At 41.9% G+C, this 21596-nt stretch overlaps 1 protein-coding gene across 6 annotated transcripts in view; it reads right to left on the bottom strand.

The window, feature by feature from the left end:
- LOC307096475 (lysine-specific demethylase 6A-like) overlaps nt 1–21596 on the bottom strand; it is a 269094-nt gene that overhangs the window by 45842 nt on the left and 201656 nt on the right. For all 6 annotated transcript variants that reach the window (XM_079766141.1, XM_079766142.1, XM_079766143.1 and 3 more), the window contains 3 exons: nt 19449–19578; nt 17291–17396; nt 16629–16834 (listed from right to left, as the gene is read on the bottom strand). In XM_079766141.1, the coding sequence (XP_079622267.1) occupies nt 16629–16834; nt 17291–17396; nt 19449–19578 (442 nt within the window). The remainder of the gene's footprint in view (nt 1–16628; nt 16835–17290; nt 17397–19448; nt 19579–21596) is intronic.

The raw sequence follows: 21596 nt of genomic DNA, 5'->3' as shown, positions 1-21596 counted from the left end.
CACCTGCATATCTTCTTTGGAAATGTCCACTGAGAGTCTTTGCTTGTTTTTAAAATGGATTATTTGGTATTTTGCTATTAAGTAATATGAGTGTTTTCTGTATTTTAGTTATTAATCCCCTTTCAAATAAAAGATTTGAAAATGTTTTCTCCCATTCATTAAGTTGCCTTTCCACGTTGTACGTTTACTTTGCTGTTTAAAAGATTTTTAGTGTACTATGATTCGCTTTTCTCCACATCATCACCAAAACTTGTTGTTTGTTGATGGCAGCTATTCTGTCAGGTATAAGATGATATCTCGCCGAAACCGGTTTGGCTCAGTGGATAGAGCATCGGCCTGCGGACTGAAGGGTCCCGGGTTCGATTCCGGTCAAGGGCATATACCTTGGTTGCGGGCACATCCCCAGTAGGGGGTGTGCAGGAGGCAGCTGGTCGATGTTTCTCTCTCATCGACATTTCTAGCTCTCTATCCCTCTCCCTTCCTCCCTGTAAAAATCAATAAAATATATTTTAAAAAAAAAAGAAAAAGATGATATCTCATTGTCGTTTTAATTTGCATCTCTCTGGTGATCAGTGACTTTGAGCATGTTTTTCTATGTCTCTTGGCCATCTGTATGAAGAAGTGTCTATTTAGGTCCTTTGCCCATTTTTTAATTGTATATTTGCCTTCCTTTTGTTAAGTTGTATGAGTTCCTATATATTTTGGATAGTAACCCTTTATCAGATATATCATTGGCAAATATGTTCTCCCATGCAGTGTGCTCTCTTTTCCTTTTGCTGATGGTTTCTTTTGCTGTGCAGAAGCTTTTTATTTTTATGTAGTCCCATTTGTTTATCCTTTGCTCCAGGAGATGTATCCACAAACATATTACTATGGGAGATGTGTGAGGTTTTGCTGCCTATGGTTTATTCTAAGATTTTTATGGTTTCACAACTTACATTTAAGTCTTTTATCCATTTTGAGTTTATTATGGTATATGATGTAAGTTGGTGGTCTATGTAAACTGCTGCAGCCACTGTGGAAAACAGTATGGAGTTTCCTCAAAAAATTAAAAATGAAATTCCAATAGGACCCAGAGATCCCACTTCTAGGAATATATCCTAAGAAACCTAGAACACCAATCTGAAAGAATATATGCACCCCTATGTTCATAACAGCATTATTTACCACTAGCGGGTGTGTGTGTCCCTCAGCCCAGCCTACACCCTCTCCAATCCGGGACCCCTCTGGGGATCGAGCCTAAACGGGCAGTCAGACATCCCTCTCACAATCCGGGACCGCTGGCTCCTAACTGCTGGCCTGTCTGCCTGCCTAATTGCCCCTAACCACTCTGCCTGCCTGCCTGATCACCCGTAACCGCTCGCCTGCCTGCCTGATTGCCACTAATCGCCTCTGTCTGCCGGCCCAATCACCCCTAACCAATCGCCTGCCTGCTTGACCATGCCTAACCGCCTCTGCCTGCCTCCCTGATCTTCCCTAACTGCTTGCTTGCCTGCCTGATCACCCCTAACTGCTCACCTGCCTGCCTGATCGCCCCTAATCACCTCAGACTCCAGCCACCACGATGGCTTCATCTGGAATGATGTCCAGAAGGTCGTTTGGCTGTCCGGTCTAATTGGTATATTATGCTTTTATTATTATAGATAGCTAAAATTTGGAAACAGCCCAAGTGCCCCATCAGCAGATGAGTGGATAAAAAAGCTGTGGTACATTTAAACAATGAAATACTACATTGTTGTTTAAGAAAAAAAAAGGAACTTTTACCATTAGCAACAGAATGGATAGATCTGGAGAGTATTATGCTAAGATAAATAATCCAGTTAGAGAAAGATAAATATCATGTGATTTCACACATATGTGAAATGTAATGAAGAAAATAAACTGATGAACAAAAGAGATCCAGAGACCTAGAAGCCTGGAACAGACTGACAAAAAGTGGGATTAGTGGGTGGGGAGAGATTTATCAGGGAACTTATATGCAAATATGCATAGCCCATGGACAGAGACTACAGTGTAATGACGGCCTGGGAAGGGCATGTGCAGGGTAGAGGGTGTCAATGGCAAAAACACAAAGCATTGTAATACTTTCAACAATAAAAATAAATTTAAAAAAGAATATTTTCAGTGTGTTGTAAGCCCACTTGTTTATTTTAGCTTTTGTTGTCTTAATGTTTGCTGCCAAATAAAAAAACAAGTATTGCTAAAAATGACTGTATTGGGATAAACCCTGTTTTCTTCTAGAAGTTTTTCTGCTTTTAGGCCTTATAGTCAACTTTTTAATCCATTGTGAGTTCACTTTTGTGTATGATGTAAGATGGTGGTCTCAGATTTTTCTTATTTTTAATTGATCTAAAAAATTAGTTAGCTAAAAATAATAGAAAGAAGTTGTTCATTATGTATTCTTATGTGTATACCAGAGGCCTGGTGCACGAATGTGTATGGGTCAGGTCCCTAGGTCTCCCTCTCCCTCCCTCTTTAACTCTCTCTCTCTACAAAAAACAAACAAAAATACTTTTTAAAAATGGAATCAACAAGGGAACAGCAACCTCAAATGACCTATTAGAACAGATGGATTTAACTGACATTTACAGAACATTAGACTGCAAAGCACATGAGATATTTAAAAAGTGCACATGAGATATTAAAAAAGACAGACTGCATGTTAGGAAACAAAACAAGTCTCTGCAAGTTCAAGAGGACTGAAATCATATCAAGGATCTTCTCAGATCACAACATTATGAAACTAGAAATAAATTATAATAAAAACACTCAAGAACATTCAAACACATGAAGGCTAAATAGCATGTCAATAAACAATGAATGGGTTATCAATGAGATCAAGAAAGAAATAAAAAAAATTCCTGGCAACAAATGAAAATACACAAAACCCAAAAATCTGTGGGACACAGCAAAAGTCCTGAGAGAGAAGTTCATAGCACTACAGGCATATCTAAAGAAACAAGAAAAAGCTCTAATAAACTATTTATCACTGCAACTAAAAGAATTAGAAAGAGTACAATAAGAAAAGCCCAAAGTAAATAGAAGAAAATAAATAATAAAGATCAGAGTGGAAATAAATGATATAGAGGGAAAAAAATACAAAAGATCAATGAATCCAAGAACTGGTTCTTGGAAAAGATAATCAAGTTTGACAAACCTTTAGCCAGACTCACCAAGGAACAAAGAGAGAGGACCCAAATAAATAAAATCTGAAATGAAAGATCCCTAGCCAGTCTGGCTCAGTGGATAGAGTGTCAGCCTGTGGACCAAAGGGTCCCAGGTTCGATTCCAGTTAAGGACAGGTACAGAAAAAACATTAGACAAAATCCAACAAAACACAATATTCCAAAATGGAAGATTTTGTCATATTTTAAATAAGAACTCATAGTAAAGTGGGAGTAGAGAGAGCATATCTCAACATAATAAAGGCCATATATGACAAATCTACTGCCAACATTATACTCAATGGGTAAAAACTAAAAGTGATTCTTTTAAGAAGAAGAACAAGACAGGGATGTCCGCTTTCACCACTTGTATTCAACACAGTACTAGAAGTCCTAGCCACAGCAATCAAACAAGAAGAAATATAAAAGCAAACCAAATTGGAAAGGAGGAAGTAAATTACATTATTTGCAGATGACATGATATCGTACATAGAAAACCCTAAAAATTCTACTAAAAAATACTAGATTTAATAAATGAATATGGCAATGGAACAAGATAGAAAATTAACACTCAGAAACTGATGGCATTTTTATGCAATAATGACCTCTCAGAGAATCTAAAAAAAAAAAAAATCTCATTTATCGTTACAACAAAAAATTAAGATATTTAGGATTAAACTTAACCAAGGAGGTATAAGACCTATACCCAGAAAACTAAAGGTTGTTGAAAAACACAGATAGAGGAAGATATAAACAAGTGGAAGAATATATATCCTAAGAAGCCTGAAAAATCAATCAGAAAGAATATATGCACCCCTATGTTCATAGCAATGCAATTTACAATAACTAAGATTTAGAAACAGCTCAAGTGCCCATTAATAGATAAAGAGATAAAAAAGCTGTGGTACATTTATACAATGGAATACTATGCAGCTGTAAAAAAGAAGAATCTCTTTCCCTTTGTGACAGCATTGGTGGACCTAGAGAATATTATGCTAAGTGAAACAAGTCAGACAGAGAAAGGTAAGTATCACACAATCTCACTTATATGTGGAATCTAATGAACAAGATAAACTGACAAACAAAACAAAACCAGAGACAATGAAGCATGCAACAGACTGAGGTATTTCAGAAGGGGATGGGGGAACGGAAAGAGATTAACCAAAGAATTTATATGCATATATGCATAACCCATGGACATAGACAATAGTGTGGTGAAGGCCTGGAGAAGGGGCGCGAGTGCGGTGGAGGAGGAAAAGAAGAAGACAGCTGTAATACTTTCAACATTAAAGATAAATTAAAAAATGTAAAATAGAAATAACACAAATCTGTTCTCAGAATTGATTTAAACTAGAAATCATTAACACAAATATAGCTGAAAAGTCATAAATATGCACAAATTAAAGAACACTCTTCAAAACAACATATGGACTGAGAGAAAATTTCCAAAAAATGAAATATTATTTTGAACAAAATAAAATAAAAACACAAATTACTTAAAATTTGTGAGATGCATCCAAGGCAGGAAATTTAGAGCAATCAATACATGTAACAACAACAAAATTAGCCTCTAAAATCAATCATCTAAGTTTCTGCTCTAGGAAACCAGGGGGTTGGGAGGAAGCAATTTAATCAATGTAAGCAGAAGAAGAGAAATATTAAGAATTAAAACAAAATCCAATGACAGTGAAAACCAAAAATCCATGAAGAAGAAAAAAAATCAATAAACCTAGGATACCTAAGAGGAGAAAAAATGAACATAAGACACAATTGCTAATTATAGAGACAGAAGATGGGACATCACTATAAATCACATGATCATTAAGTTAATACAGGAGTCCCCCATTAGGTGGCTCAGTTCATAGGAGCATCATCCTAACACCAAAAGGTTGTGGATTTGATTTCTGGTGAGCGTTGGATCCCCTGTTGGGGTGCGTTCAGGAGGCAAGTGATAAATGTTTCTTTCTTCCTTTCTTTCTATCTCTTCCTTCCTCTTTTTCTAAATATCAGTAAACATATCTTCAGGTGAGGATTTAAAAAGAAGTTAATACAGGAATACTACAAACAACTCTATGCCCCAAAATTTGATAACCTGCATGCAACCAATTCCTGGAAAGACACAATCTACCAAAAACAACACCGAGAGAAGAAACTAACTCGAATGAGCTTATAAATTTTTAGAAAACGGAATCAATAACTTTTCATAACAGAAAGTAGCACTACACTGAGAGGAGTTCTCTGGTGACTCCCACCAAATATGTAAGAAATGATGCCAATGCTCTATAATCTCTCCCAGAAAAGAAAAGAGGAGGTAACATTTCATAACTATAAAAAAATTACAGACCAATCTATCTCATTTACATAGATGCAAAAGTCTATGTTGCACATATTCCCAATGTGCACCACTGTTTTGGGAAAGTGCGGGAGGCTATGCATATGTGGGAACACAGGTATATAGAAAATTATCAGTACCTCCCAATTTTGCTGCATCCCTGAAATGTTTAAAAAGAAATTTTATTTTGAAAAAAGCAAATGTTACACTCAATAACAAAGATAACAGCTCAATATCACAATAAACCAAAAAAATCAATACACTTTCACTAAATACATCCTATATAATAAAGAGGAACATGCAAATTGACTGTCACTCCACCACAAAGATGGCGGTGCCCACAGCAGAGGCAGGGTGGGGTGTTCCGTCACACAAGATGGCTGTGCCCACAGCGGAGGCTGAGTTCCCTTAACGAGCCTTAATGAGCAATCAGCAGGGACCTGAGGCTGCGCCCCCCCAACCCTCCCTTGTGGGGCTTGACAGAGGACCTCAGGCCGCTCCCCCTGCCCTGGTGCCAGGCCGGGGGACCTCAGGCCACGCCCCCCACCCAGCAGGGCTTGACGGGGGACCTCGGGACGCATCCCCTGCCCTGGCACCGGGCCAGGGGACCTGAGGTTGCACCCCCTGCCTGGCAGGGCTTGACAGGGGACCTCAGGCCGCGCCCCCCACCCTGGCGCCGGGCTGAGGGACCTGAGGCTGCGCTCCCTGCCTGGCGGGGCTTGACAGGACCTCAAGGCACACCCCCACTCCGGTGCTGGGCCCCCTTGCCCAGCGAGGCTTGATGGGGGACCTGAGGCTGTGACCCCCTCCCGCCGGGGCTTGACCCAGGACCTGAGGCTGTGCTCCGTCCTCCCGGGGCCGGGCCAGGGGACCTGAGGCTGCGCCCCCCACCCAGTGGGGCTTGATGGGAGATCTCAGACCACGCCCCCGGCCCAGCAGGGCTTGATGGGGGATCTCAGGCCGTGTCTTCCACCCAGTGGGGCTTGACAGGGGACTTCAGGCCATACCCCCCACCCCGGCACCAGGCCGGGGCACCTCAGGCCGCGCCCCCTGCCTGGCAGGGCTTGACAGGGAATCTCAGGCCACAGGGCTTGACGGGGGACATCAGGCTGCACACCCGCTCAGCGCCAGGCCAGGGGACCTGAGGCTGCGACCCCGCCTGGCGAGGCTTGACAAGGGTGGGACTGGCCAGGTCTGGATCTAGCCCAATGGGGGTGGGGTCAGCTGGGTCTGGGTCTCTCGCGATTTCGAGGCACACGTGGGTGGGTGGGGACTTGACTCTGAGTCCCATGGTGTACCCCAGACTCTGACAGGAGGAAAATTTTCATATACATTTTACTAATTTTCTTTCATCTCTGACACTTCTATTATAGAGAAAGGGCAAACAGCAATATTAAAATATTTCCTCTAAATAATCCCCTTTTAATGTGCATGAATTTCGTGCACCGGGCCACTAGTTATGTGAATAAAAGACAATATTCATTAAATAAGGCTTAAAAACACTCAATAAAACAGATAAAAATTACAATAATATACCACCTCATAACTATGACAATAGCTAGAATGAAGAGGAAAGACAAGGAACACCTCTGGTCAAAATGTCAAACTAAGTGAGTAATGTGCCCACCTCTTCCCATGCCCACATCAAGCTTACAACTAAATTACAGAACAGCTACTCTTGAAATTACCTTAACAGAACTCCTATAATTAAGGATATAGAGAGGAAGCAAGCTGAAACTGTAGGAGGGGTGAAGACTAAGAATGGCTAGTCCCATACTCATGTGGTGATTAAGAATGGGAAGGGAGCCCTGGCTGGATGATTCATTTGTTTGGAGAATCATCCTAGATTGTGAGTTTATTTCCTTGTTGGGGTGCTTATTGGAGGTAAGCAATGGATATTTCTCTCTTGGTCTTCCTCCCTCTCTCTCTCAAATCAATAAAGACATGTCCTCAGATGAGGATTAGAAAAAAAATGGGAGAGATATATTGGCTGTGGAGGTAACCGCTGAGTGGGGAATCAAAGCCCCACAATTGACTCCTCCCAATCATCAGTGAGGCTGGGGGTGGCAGGTGAGAAATCAGCAGTGATTATGTTCAGGTGGGACAAGGGCTGCTGGAAGCCCAAGCATTCCTCAGAAAGGGGCTGTGCATAGACTCACTGACAAACTCACATGTTCTGCCATCCACTTTGGCTGCAGCAATAGCAGCAGCAGCAGCAGCAGCAGCATGAGATCAACTCCTTGGTCTACTAACCAGCATGCCTTGGACCTTACCCTGTTCCTACCAGTTCATCACTACTTGACTTTTGCCTCCTCAGCACCTTCAAACCCCCAGCCTATGAGGATGTGGTTCACTATGCTGCCTACCTGCCTTGCCCACTCCAAGGGAGCAAATGTCATTTCCTCCCACCAGAATACCTGCCCTCCCCCTCAACCACTCCTGCCTAACTGATTACTCAAATTCTGCCCTTGTCCTGACTCCAATGGGGCAAGCCAGTCAAGGAGGCTAGAGCTAATGCCACTCAGCCAGATCTAGAGAACTGTTCCTCTTGGACACTGACCCAGACCCCAGGCCCCATGGGGATATCCCATTAACAGTTCTAGGAGGGTGAGGGGTTACTTGCCACTAGAAACAGCCCTGATCCCAATTCCTTGCGTTTTCTCCAGCCTCTTCCTGCCTTCATAGAGTCTGCCTCAAAGGGCTGAAGTCCTTAGGAGAGGGTCTGTGTATTCAAGACTGTGCTAGCTCTACTCCCAATGACATCCACAGGAGCCTTTGATCTCATTAAAGAGATATGGACAACAACAATAAAAAAGAATTGATTAACTCAGTGAAACTTTATACAAAAGAGAAAAAGAAAGAGAAGTGAGAGGATAAGAGATTGAAAACCTACCTGAAAAAAAATGACTGAAAACTTCCCTAAACCAGCGAAGGAAATAGACATACAAGTCCAGGAAGTGTAGAGAATTCCAAATATGAGCAAACCAATAAGGCCCACACAAAGACAATCACAATAGAAATGCCAAAGGTTAATAAACACAAAGAGAGAATCTTTAAATTTTTTTATTTTTACTGATTTCATAGACAAAGGGAGAGGGAGAAAGAGAAACATCAATGATGAGAGAAATCATTGATGGGCTGCCTCCTGCACGCCCCCTACTGGGGATCGAGCCTGAAACCCAGGCATGTGCCCTTGTCCAGAATCAAATTCGGAGTCCCTTCAGTCCCCAGGCCAACTGTCTATCCACTGAGCCAAAATGGCTAGGGCCAAAGAGAGAATCTTAAAAGCAGCAACAAAAAGACAGTACAAGGAAGCTTCCATAAGACTATCAGCTTATTATCCCAAGAGAAACTTTGCAGACCAGAAGGGACTGGCATGAAATATGCAAAGTGATGAAATGAAAGAATCCACACTAAAATTTTCCTACCAAAAGGTGTTATTTAGGATAAAAAGAGAAAAAGAGCTTCAAGACAAGAAAAACTGGAAAGTTTTCACCACCAAACCAGTATTACAAGCAATGTTAAATGGACTTCATTAGTAAGGAAAAAAAGAAAAGAATTATCAAAAATAAGACAATTCATGACAATAATTATAACCTATACTAATCACTTTAAACATAAGTGAAGTAAATGCTTAAATCAAACTCTGAAAAGATAAGAAAACATGACCTAAACATATGTGGCCTAAAATAAACACATCTTAAATTGAAAAATGTATACACATATTGAAAATAAAAAATTAATCAAGACAGTTCATGCTAATTAAAACAAACCCCCAAAAAGCTGGGGCAGCAATACTTATATTCAATAAAATACACTTAAAAAAAAAAAGAAAAGCTATAACAAAAGACAAAAAAGAACAATTTATTCAATCTAACAACACTATTTTTGTGAACATTTATAAACCCAATGCAGGAGCAGCTAAATATACAGAGCAAATATTGATGGACAAAACAAGAGAGATAGATGGTAATAAAGTCATGGTAGCAAATTTTAACACTCCACTGACATAAATGGCTAAATCATGCAAACAGAAAATCAACAATAAAAAAAGCAACCTTAAATGACACATCAGTCCAGATGGATTTAATTGATATTTTTAAACATTCATCCCAAAGCAGCAGAATATACATTGTTTTAAGATGCACATGAAACACCTGATAGGATATGAAAAGCCTTCAGTAAATTTAAGAAGAGTAAAATAATTTCAAGCATCTTTCTCTGATCTTAAATGTATGTAAACAGAAATCAGTTACATGAAAATATTGAAAATAAAAGACATTAATGAAGGCTAAATAACATGCTACAGAACAGTGAATGGGATGACAATAAACTCAAGGAAGAAATCAAAAGATATCTTGAAAAAAATGATAACGAAAACACAATGAGATAAGAGGATCCAAGATGGCGGCATAGGTAAACACCTAAACTGCTGCCTCGCACAACAATTTCAAAACTACAACTAAAAGACAAAACGTGTATCACCCAGAACCACGGGAAAGCTGGCTGAGTGGAAGTTCTACAACTAGAAGGAAAGAGAAAAGAGCATTGAGACGTGCACAAGTGCTGAAAAGCTGAGATACGGAGGCGTGCAATCTGGGCTGGCAGCGGGCATTGCTTTTTTCAACCCGAAGGGAGACAAGCTCCTGATTACTCTGAAATCCAGTTTCTGGGGAGACGCAGGGGACCCAAACTCCTACGGGGAGCAGATGGACTGTCTGCCATTGGGTCAGAAAGTGAGGGTGGCTTGCTTGCAGAGCTGCGCGCAGGAATAACTGTTTTCTGCACTGGGGCGCGGAGCATGGGACGCGGGACGCGGTGACGTGGTCTGAGACACAGAGACAGCTGACTGGCAGCCAGCACTGTTTGCCACGCCCTAGCCTAGTGACGCCCTGAGAACCCGCCTCGCACAACCTACAAACCCACCCAAGCTCCAAGCAGCAGCTTTTGCATATGAATGGCCTGCCCTATTGCAGCTTAACCTAGCAAACTTGCAGCCCTGGTCAGACACCTCCAAAACCTCCAAACCCCAAGCAAAGAGAAAACTGTAGTTCTCACTGTAGCTCCTGCTGGGTGGCCTCAGACAGTAGCTGGCCTGCACCCCATTGGAGATCCAGAAGCCAGTGTACCTAGTGGTCAGTGTGAGACACCAGATTTCAACTCCTCACATCCATAAGTGACACATTCAAGAGGCAGACTCAGTGAGCACCAAAGCCCCACTGAAACAAGGCCTGCCCCATAAGCGTGTCTCCAGCACAGCAGTTCTTCCATTATAGACACAGCAGTTCCTCACAGCCAATTGGCCTGGAGGTCAATTCCTCCCAGTGTACCAACAGCAATCAAGGCTTAACTACACCAAGACTTTGCACTCAGCCCATAAAGGGGTGTACCAAGAGTGTCCACCTCAGGTGATTGAAGAGGCTGAGCTACTGGCCCCAGAAGTCACCTACCACACAAAGCCACTCCATCAACACAGGGAAGCAGCCAAAATGTGGAGACAAAAAAACATGTCACGAATGAAAGAAATGGAGGAAAGCAAACTACTGGACGACATAAGAGTTCAAAACCACATTTATAAGATTACTCAAGAATCTTCTAAAAACTGCTGAGAAACTTGATGAGACCTACGAGGAGCTTAGTGAGACCTTCAAGGACCTTAATGAGAATGCCAAAAAAATGGAAAAGGACCAGTCAGAACTTAAGCATACACTATCTGAAATAAAGAATATACAGAAACTCAACTGTAGATCAATGTACCCCAAGAATCAAAAAAGATCTGAAATATGAGAAAACAAAAAACACCCAACCAGAAAAACAAACAGAAAAAAGAATCCAAAAATATGAAGATAGTTTAAAGAGCCGTTGGGACAACTTTAAGCGTACCAACATCCAAATTATTGCGGTGCCAGAAGAAGAGAGCAAAATATTGAAAACCTATTAGAAGAAATAATGACAGAAAACTTTCCCTACTTGATGAAAAAAATAGAATTACAAGTCCAGCAAGCGCACAGAACCCCAAACAAGAGGAATACAAAGAGGACCACACCAAGACACATCATAATTAAAATGCCAACAGCAAAAGACAAAGAGAGAATCTTGAAAGCAGCAAGAGAAAAACAGTTAGTTACCTACAAGGGAGTACCTATACGACTGTCAGCTGATTTCTCAACAGAAACTATGCAGGCCAGAAGGGAGTGGCAAGAAATACACAAAGTGATGAACAGCAAGAACCTACAACCAAGATTATTCTACCCAGCAAAGCTATCATTCAGAATTGAAGGTCAGATAAAGAGCTTCATAGACAAGAAAAAGCTAAAGGAGTTCATCACGACCAAACCAGGATTACATGAAATGCTGAAGGGTATTCTTTAGCCCTTTGCACTCGCTTGCTTTTTTCTCGATTCCTTTATTCTAATGCTAACCGTGTTGAGTCACACTCGACATCCAAGTGCAAAAGGTTAAGAAGAGGAAGAAGAAAAAGGTAAAGATAAAAATTATGAATAACAAAATGACATCAAATACATACCTACCAACAAGTGAATCTAAAACTCAAGTGAATAAAAAATCTGATGAACAGAATGGACTGAGGAATCCTCTCTAATAAAATGGTAATATGCAAATTAACCATCACTCCGCCACACAAGCCACGCCCATCAGCCAATCAGGGCGAGTATGCAAATTAACCCAAATCCAAGATGGCTACAGCCACAGAGAGCAAGGTTTCCCAGGTAACAGAGCAAGCCAAGCTTTCCATAGCCGTTGCAGGCCTAAGCCTCCACTCAAGCTACAAAGTTTCAATTATAGACGGTAAACAAATTGAAACAAATGGCGGCAGAATGGAGCTTGAGAGATCAGGCCAGGGTTGCCGGCGGCAACAGGGGAAGCAAAGCTTTCCGCACACCCTGGCCGGGCTCACCCGCTTAAGGCTACAAAGTTTCAATTGTAGAAGGAAAATAAATTCCAGATACCAGGGCCTCCCCTTGGGTTGCCAGGGGGCGTGGCCGGCCTGCAAACCACCACAGGCCCCTCGCTCAGGCCACCCCACACCCCAAGGGAACCCCACCCTTATCTGTGACACCCTTCAGGGCAAACCAGCTGGCCCCCACCTGTGCACCAGGCCTCTATCCTATCTAATAAAAGAGTAATATACAGATTGATCATCACTGCAACACACAATATAGCTGCCACCATGTGGTCAAAGATCCTGCCCCCATGTGGACACAAGATGGCCACTACAAGATGGCCACCAGGAGAGGGCAGTTGGGAGGCATCCGGCCTGCAAGGGAGGGCAGTTGAAGGTGATCAACCCTGCAGGAGAGGGCAGTTAGGGGTGACCAGGCTGACAGAGGAGGGAAGTTGGGGGCAAAGAGGCTGGCAGGGGAGCAGTTAAGCATCAACCAGGCTGGCAGGGGAGTGGTAAGGGGGTGATCAGGCTGGCAGGCAGAAGCGGTTAGGGGCAATCAGGAAGGCAGGCAGGCAAGCAGTTGGGAGCCAGCAGTCCTGGATTGTGAGAGGGATGTCCGACTGCCCATTTAGGCCCGATCCCACCAGGATCGGGCCTAAATGGGCAGTCGGACATCCCTCCAGGAGTCCCATATTGGAGAGGGTACAGGTTTGGCTGAGGGACAACCCCCCACCGTGCACGAATTTCATGCACCGGGCTTCTAGTATAATAGAATCAGAGACATAGAATCAGAGACATAGAAAGGGAATGGACTGACAATTCTCAGGGGGAAGGGGGTGTGAGGGGTGTGGGAAAAGATTGGACAAAAATCTTACACCTATGGATGAAGACAGTGGTGGGGGGTAAGGGCATGGGGTGGGGTGGGGAATCAGGTGGAGGGGAGCTATGGGGGTGAAAAAAAGAGGAAAAACTGAAATAATCTGAACAGTAAAGATTTATTTAAAAAAAAAAAAAAGAAAAGAAAACACTATGACCCAAAATCTATGGGTCACAAAAAAAAGCAGTTCTAAGGAAAATTCATAGGTCTACTTCAACAAACAAGAAAAATCTCAAACGAACCTTGCACATGATGGAACTCATAAAGGCACAATAAATAAAGCCTAAAGTCAGTAGAAGGAAAATCTTACCTTATAATAGAGAAACATGCAAATTGACCGCACCTCCGCTATGCCCACGATTGGGCCGGCAGGAGGCTGGGGGCGGGACTCTGGGTGGCATATCCGCGGTTGAGAAGTTCAAGATGGCGATGCCAAGTGGCCGGGCCCATGCCGCCGCTCCCGGGGGTGCCTGGGGCGATCGGCACCCCGGGGGGCGTGGCCGGGCCCATGCCGCCGCTCCCCGGGGTGCCTGGGGCGATCAGCCACCTAGGGGGGCGTGTCCGGGCCCCTCCCGCCCCTCCCGGGGTTGATCGTCCACCTGGGAGGGCGTGGTCCTGCCCCTCCCGCTCCTCCCGGGGGTTCGGGGGTCGATCGGCCACCTGGGGGGGCGTGGCCCGGCCCCTCCCGCCCCTCCTGGGGGTCCCAGGGGCCGAGGCTTTCCGGGCCTTGGGCACCAGCGGGGAGCCTGCACCGATCGCAGGAAACCACTGGGGGTCAGCTCCTGTGATCGGTAGCAGGGACGCTGGGTGCGGCGAGCCCAAGGCCAGGAAAGCCTGGGGCGGAGACTTTCCCGGCCTTGGGCACCAGTGGGCAGCCTGCACGGATCGCGGAAACCACTGGGGGTCGGCTCCTGCGATCCTTAGCAAGGATGTTGGGTGCCACCGAGCCCAAGGCCACCGCCCGGGGCCAAGCCCCGACACTGAAAAAGGCAGAAGGCGGTGGCCACAGCCAAGGCCTGGGTCCCTGGTGCCGGCAGAAAACTGGTGCAGGCAGGCAGGTGAATGAAGGTCTATTGCACGAATCTTCGTGCAAACGGGCTACTAGTAAAGGAACTCATAAAGGCACAATAAATAAAGCCTAAAGTCAGTAGAAGGAAAATATTAATATAGTTCAGAGTAAAAATAAAGGAAATAATCTTAAAATATACAAAAGATCAAAGATACCAAGAACTAGTTCTTTGAAAAGATAAGTAAATTGACTCATAAAGAAAAATCAGGACCTTAATTAGTAAAATCAGAAATGTAAAAGTGACAGCTACAACCACTGGAATACAAAGGATTATAAGAAACTAGAGGCCCGGTGCACAGATTGGTGCACTAGTGGGGTCCCTCAGCGTGGCCTGAGGAGATCAGGCTGAAACCTGATTGGCCCGGCCCCACTGTACCTGCTGCGGGCTCATGCCCAGTCAGTTCTGATCACCCAGTCAGTCCAGATTGGTAGAGGCTCGCACTGCTGCAGTGGTGCTCACCAGCTGTGAGCCCTGCATCTGGCACCTATCAGTCAGCTGAGCAGCACTCCCTCTGTGGGAGCACACTGACCACCAAGGGGCAGCTCCTGTGTTGAGTGTCTGCCCCTGGTGGGCAGTGCACATCATAGCAACCCGTCAACCAGTCATTTGGTCACTTAGGCTTTTATATACATAGATTACTAGGAACAATTATGTCAATAAATTGGACAACATGGCAATGAATAATTTCTTAGAAATATACAATCTTCCAAGACTAAATCAAGAGAAAACAACATCTGAACCTAGCCAGGTAACTCAATGTCATCCATATTATTAAAGGGTTATGGGTTTGAACCCTGCTCAGGGCACATACCTAGGTTGCAGGTTCGTCAGGGTGTGTGTGGAAGGCAACAAATTGATATCTCTCTCTCTCTCTCTCTCTCTCTCTCTCTCTCTCTCTCTCTCTCTCTCTCTCTCTCCCCCCCCCCCCCTCTATCTTCAGGTAAGGATTAAAAAATAAATATATGATAATATGCTAATTAGACCAGACACCCTTTCTGGATGACCATCCAGAACCATGCTATGACACCCACTGGTTCAAGGCCAGCCAAGGCAGGTGCTATGCACTTGTTTGGAGGCCCAACCATCACCTCATGATCGCCCCACAGAGGGAGGCCTAGGTCCCGGGTGCCGGAGGGAAGTCAGTGTTGGCAGCCAGGGGAAGGAAGGCCTAGTTATGCAAGAATTTTGTGCATCGGGCCTCTAGTAAGTAAGCAAACAAACAAATAAAACAATATCTGAACAAATAACTATTAACAACAAACTAGTCAAAAAACTCCCATCAAATAAATGTCCTATACCACATGGTTTCCCAGATGATTTTTACCAAACGACCTCAGAACAACTAACACCTTTCATTCTTGAACAATTTGAACTATTTTGGTAAATTTCTGCTTCTCCTGAAATTTTCTTGAGAAACTGAGATTAACACAGGGAAAGTAATAATGCTTTCTATAGAAATACCTTTCTAATAAAACAAAATAAAAACATCTTTTCATTGACCAAATGAAAATGAGAGCTACACACCTAATTTTCTTCCTATTAAAATAATTTTTTGCCCAGCTGTGTGGCTCAGTAGTTCAGTATTGACCTATGAACCAGGAGATCACGGTTCGATTCTGGTTAGGGAACATGTCTGGATTTCAGGCTGGATTTCCAGTGTGGGGCATGCAGGAGACAGCTGACCAAATGATTCTCTCTTGTCATTAATGTTTCTCTCTCTTTTCCCTATCCCTCCCTCCCTCCCTCCTTCTCTAAAATCATTTTTTAAATGCTTTAAGTAAACTAAGTTAAGTAAACTAACATTCTAAATAAAAACATTTCAAAGCCTAGCCAGTTTGGCTCAGTGGATAGAGCGCCGGCCTGCGGACTGAAGGATCCTGGGTTCGATTCCTATCAAGGGATCAAGGGCACTTACCTTGGTTGCAGGCTCCTCCCTGAATGGGCCATGGTCAGGGAGTGTACAGGAGGCAACCAATCAACGTGTTTCTCTCACATGATATTTCACTCTGTCTTTCCCTCTCTCTAAAAATCAATGAAAAAATATGCTCAGTTAGGATTAAAAAAAAAAATAGAGAATTACCTCCAAAGGGAAATTAGTATAAGACAGTAACTTTATTCTTCAATTAACTATGTGTACCTCATGAACTATTAACTTTCCTTAAATTTTTGAAATTTTAATAATTTGTAAATTATAGCACTGTTTAAATAAAATTATATGAATGAAACAGATTGTTATAAAAGTAATGTGTATAAAAGTAATATCCTGGAAATAAACACTTACTCTCAATGATTCTTGGAAGGAGGAGGCTTGGTACTGTGCATACTTAGCAATTGTGGTATGAGATCTATTACTTTCACAACGCCAGATTTTCTTCGTTCCAGTGGGATCCCAGTTTTCATCAGCTGGTTGCAACAACTGTGTCCTCACTTCTACCATGTGTTCATTGTTAGCTTCCACCAAAGTTTTGGTAGAGAAAAGTCCAAGATCTTCATAAATAAAAACTTGCATTAATGAATAAACTTGTATTTGGTAAAATGAACATTTCAAAAAACACTTTTAAAAGAGCATGGAGCTCCATTCATTTCCATTAAGACTGTTTCAATCATTGTGGTACCAAATTTGCATAAAACTCTCTTGAAGCAACAGATCTAGCCATTATGAGTGTAACAAGGGACTAGAGAATTTATGAGGATCTAACTTTACCTGCATTTTATATTCAAAAGGTTCTTGGTTATCTAACCTAAACCACTAATGCTGCATAATGATACCAAATTAAAAACTAAAAATCCACCATAAATTCATCAATAATTAATATTGACAGCATGTATTAACACTGAGAAAGGGAAAGCACATTAAAATAAAAACTCAAAAATTTAGTGTTTTTAAAAATTAATAGTAGTAAAAGAAAATTCCAACTTTAAAAACAAAAAAACCTTACTTACCTAATTTAAGAGCTCCAGCAAGGCCACGAATAACTGTAACAGGGTTTTTGGGATTTGTACAAAATTGATGTAATGGAGGAAAGAAAGCATCACGCTTATTTTCCAACTGTAATATTAAAATGTTTTGTTAAGTATAAGAAAAATGACTAAATATTATACAAATCATTTTCATTTTTTAATCAACCAAGCACTTTAACATCTACAATGTATCTTAACTATTAATGTTGTATTGCTACATATAATTTATCATTAGTCTTTCCAAGTAATTAAGACATAACTGCATATAAATTTCCCTTTTAGAGAAATAGACTTTAAATTTAATAAGTATGATGTTACCAACTAATTGTATCACAAAATTTACAAGATATATTTAAATTTTTTAGCAGTTCAAAAATATTTACTGAGTTTGCTTTTTAAATATCTATACTAATAAAAGACTAATATGCTAATTAGACCGGGAGACCTTCCAGAGACTTTCTGGACATCCTTCTGGACAAAGCCATGGTGGCGGGGCTGAGGCAGAGGCGGTTAGGGGCAATCAGGCCAGGAGGGGAGAGCAGTTGGGAGATCAGACCATCAGGGGAGGGCAGTTGGGAGCGATCAGGCCAGCAGGCAGAGGCAGTTGGGGCAATCAGGCAGGCAGGCAGGTGAGTGGTTAGGAACCAGTGGTCCCAGATTGCGAGAGGGATGTCTGACTGCCGGTTTAGGCCAGATCCCACAGGGGTCCCCGATTGGAGAGGGTGCAGGCTGCCTGAGGGAACTTCCCTCCCCCCCGCCCCGTGCACAAACTTTGTGCACCGGGCCACTAGTAATTCCATAATTCTTTTATTAGAGTGGGAAAAGTGAAATTTACTAGCCTATTATTAAAATACAAAATTATTCAACATTACCTATGAAAGATAAATCTTCATTTTGTACTTAATTCTCTTAAAGTTTACTTTGGAAGGTTTATTTTCATCTTAATCTCAGAACCTGCCTATCATGTTAAGATATCAGTAAATTTTAATTTAGTAAAATATTAACATAACAGCTGGGAAAAAAAGAGCCAAATTTGCTCAACTGGCAGGCTCAGTGAGGTCATGGTTCAATTCCTGGTTAGGGTATGTACCCGGGTTGTAGGCTCGATCCCCAGTAGGGGGCATGCAGGAGGCAGCCAATCCATGATTCACTTGCATCATTGATGTTTCTATCTCTTTCTTTCTCTGTTATATCAATGTAAAAAAAAGGAGATATGTTTTTTAAAAGAGTCAAATCTCCAAAATCCTCTCATCTACAAAATCATTCTAAGTATTTAATGTTTAATTTTTAGTTGAGAAATTTTTTATCTTGTGTGTTAGAAGGAATGATAAGAATGGATAACAATAGGTTTTGGGAAAAACAGAAATTATTTTAATTCATAGCAACTTTTTATATTAAATGCTTAAATGTGTGAAAAGTAAAAAATGAAATTAGCTTCAATTAAAAATATCTACTTATACTGACTGTAACCTTTTTAGTGATATGTATTTTATATTCTCATCAATTTTATATTCACTACCACTTTTTTTAAAGATAAAAAATTCTTTTTTTAATCACATAAAATCAAATGAATTTGAAGACCCATACAAACCATCAGGTGGAGGAATGTAGACTTAGAAACAGGTTAAAAAAAAGATGACACAAAAACAAATTATCTTTTACTACTCTCATATAAGCCCACCCCATGGATGAGAAAACACTTTAAATATTGTTTAAAAATTATTTCTAAATATAACAGTGGTCAATAACCTTTTCTGTGAGAGGACAAATAAATATTTTTGGTTTTTATCAACTACATGTTCATATTTGCAAAACGTAATACTGCCAAACTAACACAAAAACAATTAGAGATAACGTATATATGTAAACCACTTCGTTTGTGTACCAGTAAAACTTCATTTACCAGAATAGGTATGTGCCATATTTAGACTGAGAGATATCAATTGTTATCCATCCTCCAAAATTTGTCATCCATTCTCTGAGATACAAACACCTTTTTGCAAAATCTTCAAACCACTGAGAAAAAAATTTAACCTTACCTAACTTCTAAACATCAGTTTAATTTGCGTTGGTTTAAAATATATCTTCAAAAGACAGACAATTTCAGACACTTGATTTCTAACTAATTAATGAGACTCACATAAATACTAGGTGTAGGTGGATTCAACTTGTCCTTTGGCAAGGGAGGGTATGGTGACGTTGGTGGTCTTGGAGGTGGACATTTATCAAAAAAAATGGGACTACTCGACAAGCCATTGTTACCTAAATTCCTGTAAAATAATAATTAGAAAAACTGCATCAGCTATTAATTTTGAAAATAGATTTTTTAAATCTAAGTTTTAAGTATAGGGCATTTATAAAAATAAAATCATTTAGGACATTTATAATCCATTCAGTAAAATAACAAAAGAAAAAGAATAACTTTAAGCATGTGTTCAATTTGACTTCTTATACCTTTTAATCAAAACTAAACAAGATATATTTATAGCCACATAATATAAATAATCCAAATTTCTCAACCTGCCCTAACCAGTTTGGCTCAGTGGATAGAGCGTGGCCTGCAAACTCAAGGGTCCCATGTTCGATTCCGGTCAATGGCATGTACCTTGGTTGCAGGCACGTCCCCAGTAGGGGGTGTGCAGGAGGCAGCTGGTCGATGTTTCTCTCTCATCAATGTTTCTAACTCTCTATCCCTCTCCCTTCCTCTCTGTAAAAAATCAATAAATATATTTAAAAAACAAACAAATTTCTCAACCCATAGATTTTCTTCATTTACTATTAAAAGGGTAACTTATACAAAACACAAGTTTTTATATACTATCTAATAAAAGGGTAATATGCAAATTGACCTTACGGCAGAATGACCGGTTGCTATGATGCGCACTGACCACGAGGGGGCAGATGCTCAACACAGGAGCTGCCCCCTGCTGGTCAATGAGCTTCCACAGGGGGATCCCCGCTCAGCCAGAATCTGGCTCATAGCTGGCCAGTGCAGTGGCGGTGGCGGGAGCCTCTCTCGCCTCCGCAGCAGCGCTCAAGATGTCCGACTAACAGCTTAGTCCTGTTCCCCCCAGGGAGTGGGCCTAAGTGGTTAGTCGGACATCCCCCGAGGACTCTCATACTGTCAGAGTGATGTCTGACTGCCAGCTTAGGCCCGATACCCCGAGAAGCAGGCCTAAGCCGTCAGTCGGACATCCCACAAGGGCTCCCGGGCTGCCAGAGGGATGTCTGACTGACAGCTTAAGCCTGATCCCCCAGGGAGCAGGCCTAAGCCAGCAGGTGGACATAACCTAAGGGTTCACGGACTGTGAGAGGGCGTAGGCCAGGCTGAGGGCCCCACCCCCACACACACACGAGTGCATAAATTTTCATGCACCGGATCTCTAGTCTATAATAATTTCTAGAATTTCTCTTCTTTTCTATATCATATTTTAACTATTTCCAGAATACCTATGTGATCACTTTAAAATCTATAAAGTCCACTTATTCTCTACTCTCAAAAATGATTCTCTGTACAATGACCTAATATACAGCAAGATTCTACTTTATTAAATTTATAATTATAGTAATTTTAAAGTCAATTGTATGGTTGCTAAGAATTCTCATCTATAATAATAAAAGAGTAAAATGCTAATTGGACCAGACAGCTAACGACCTTCTGGACAAACTTCCGGACAAAGCCAAGGTTGGGAAGGCCAAGGCAAGCCACCACGGTTGCAAGGGCCAAGCCCCTTTTACGATTTTTGTGCATTGGGCCTCTAGTATTGTACATACTTATCTGGATTAACTATTTTTTTCTTTAATTAAAGATATCATTCTTGCTAAGTTATAAATTCAAATATGTAGGAAAATTACTCCCCAACACAAACTTCTTTATTTTCAGTATAAACATTAGATACTTATAAATCTTTCATATTTTAAATTGGGAAAAAAAATACTAATAACTATTAAGCCTTTGAAATAGTTACTTTCTGAACAATGGAAATATTTAAATACTAGTGTCCTGGTGCACAAAATTCGTGCACGGGGGGGGGGTATTGAGGTGGAGGGGTGGAGGAGGGGTGTTCCTCAGCCCGGCCTGCACCCTCTCCAATCTGGGACCCTTTGGGGGATGTCCCAGATCTGGCCTAAACTGGCAGTCGGACATCCCTCTTGCAATCCGGGATCGCTGGTTCCTAACCACTCACCTGCCTGCCTGCCTGATTGCCCCTAACCACTCTGCCTGCCAGCCCGATTGTCCCCAAATGCCCACCCCACCCCCACCAGCCTGCTCGCCCCCAACTGCCCC

The sequence above is a fragment of the Cnephaeus nilssonii genome (genome assembly GCF_951640355.1).
Source record: "Cnephaeus nilssonii genome assembly, chromosome: Y".
Lineage (NCBI taxonomy): Eukaryota > Metazoa > Chordata > Mammalia > Chiroptera > Vespertilionidae > Cnephaeus > Cnephaeus nilssonii.
The sequence above is the reverse complement of the archived record's forward strand: the minus strand, read 5'-3'. Positions and strand labels throughout refer to the sequence as shown.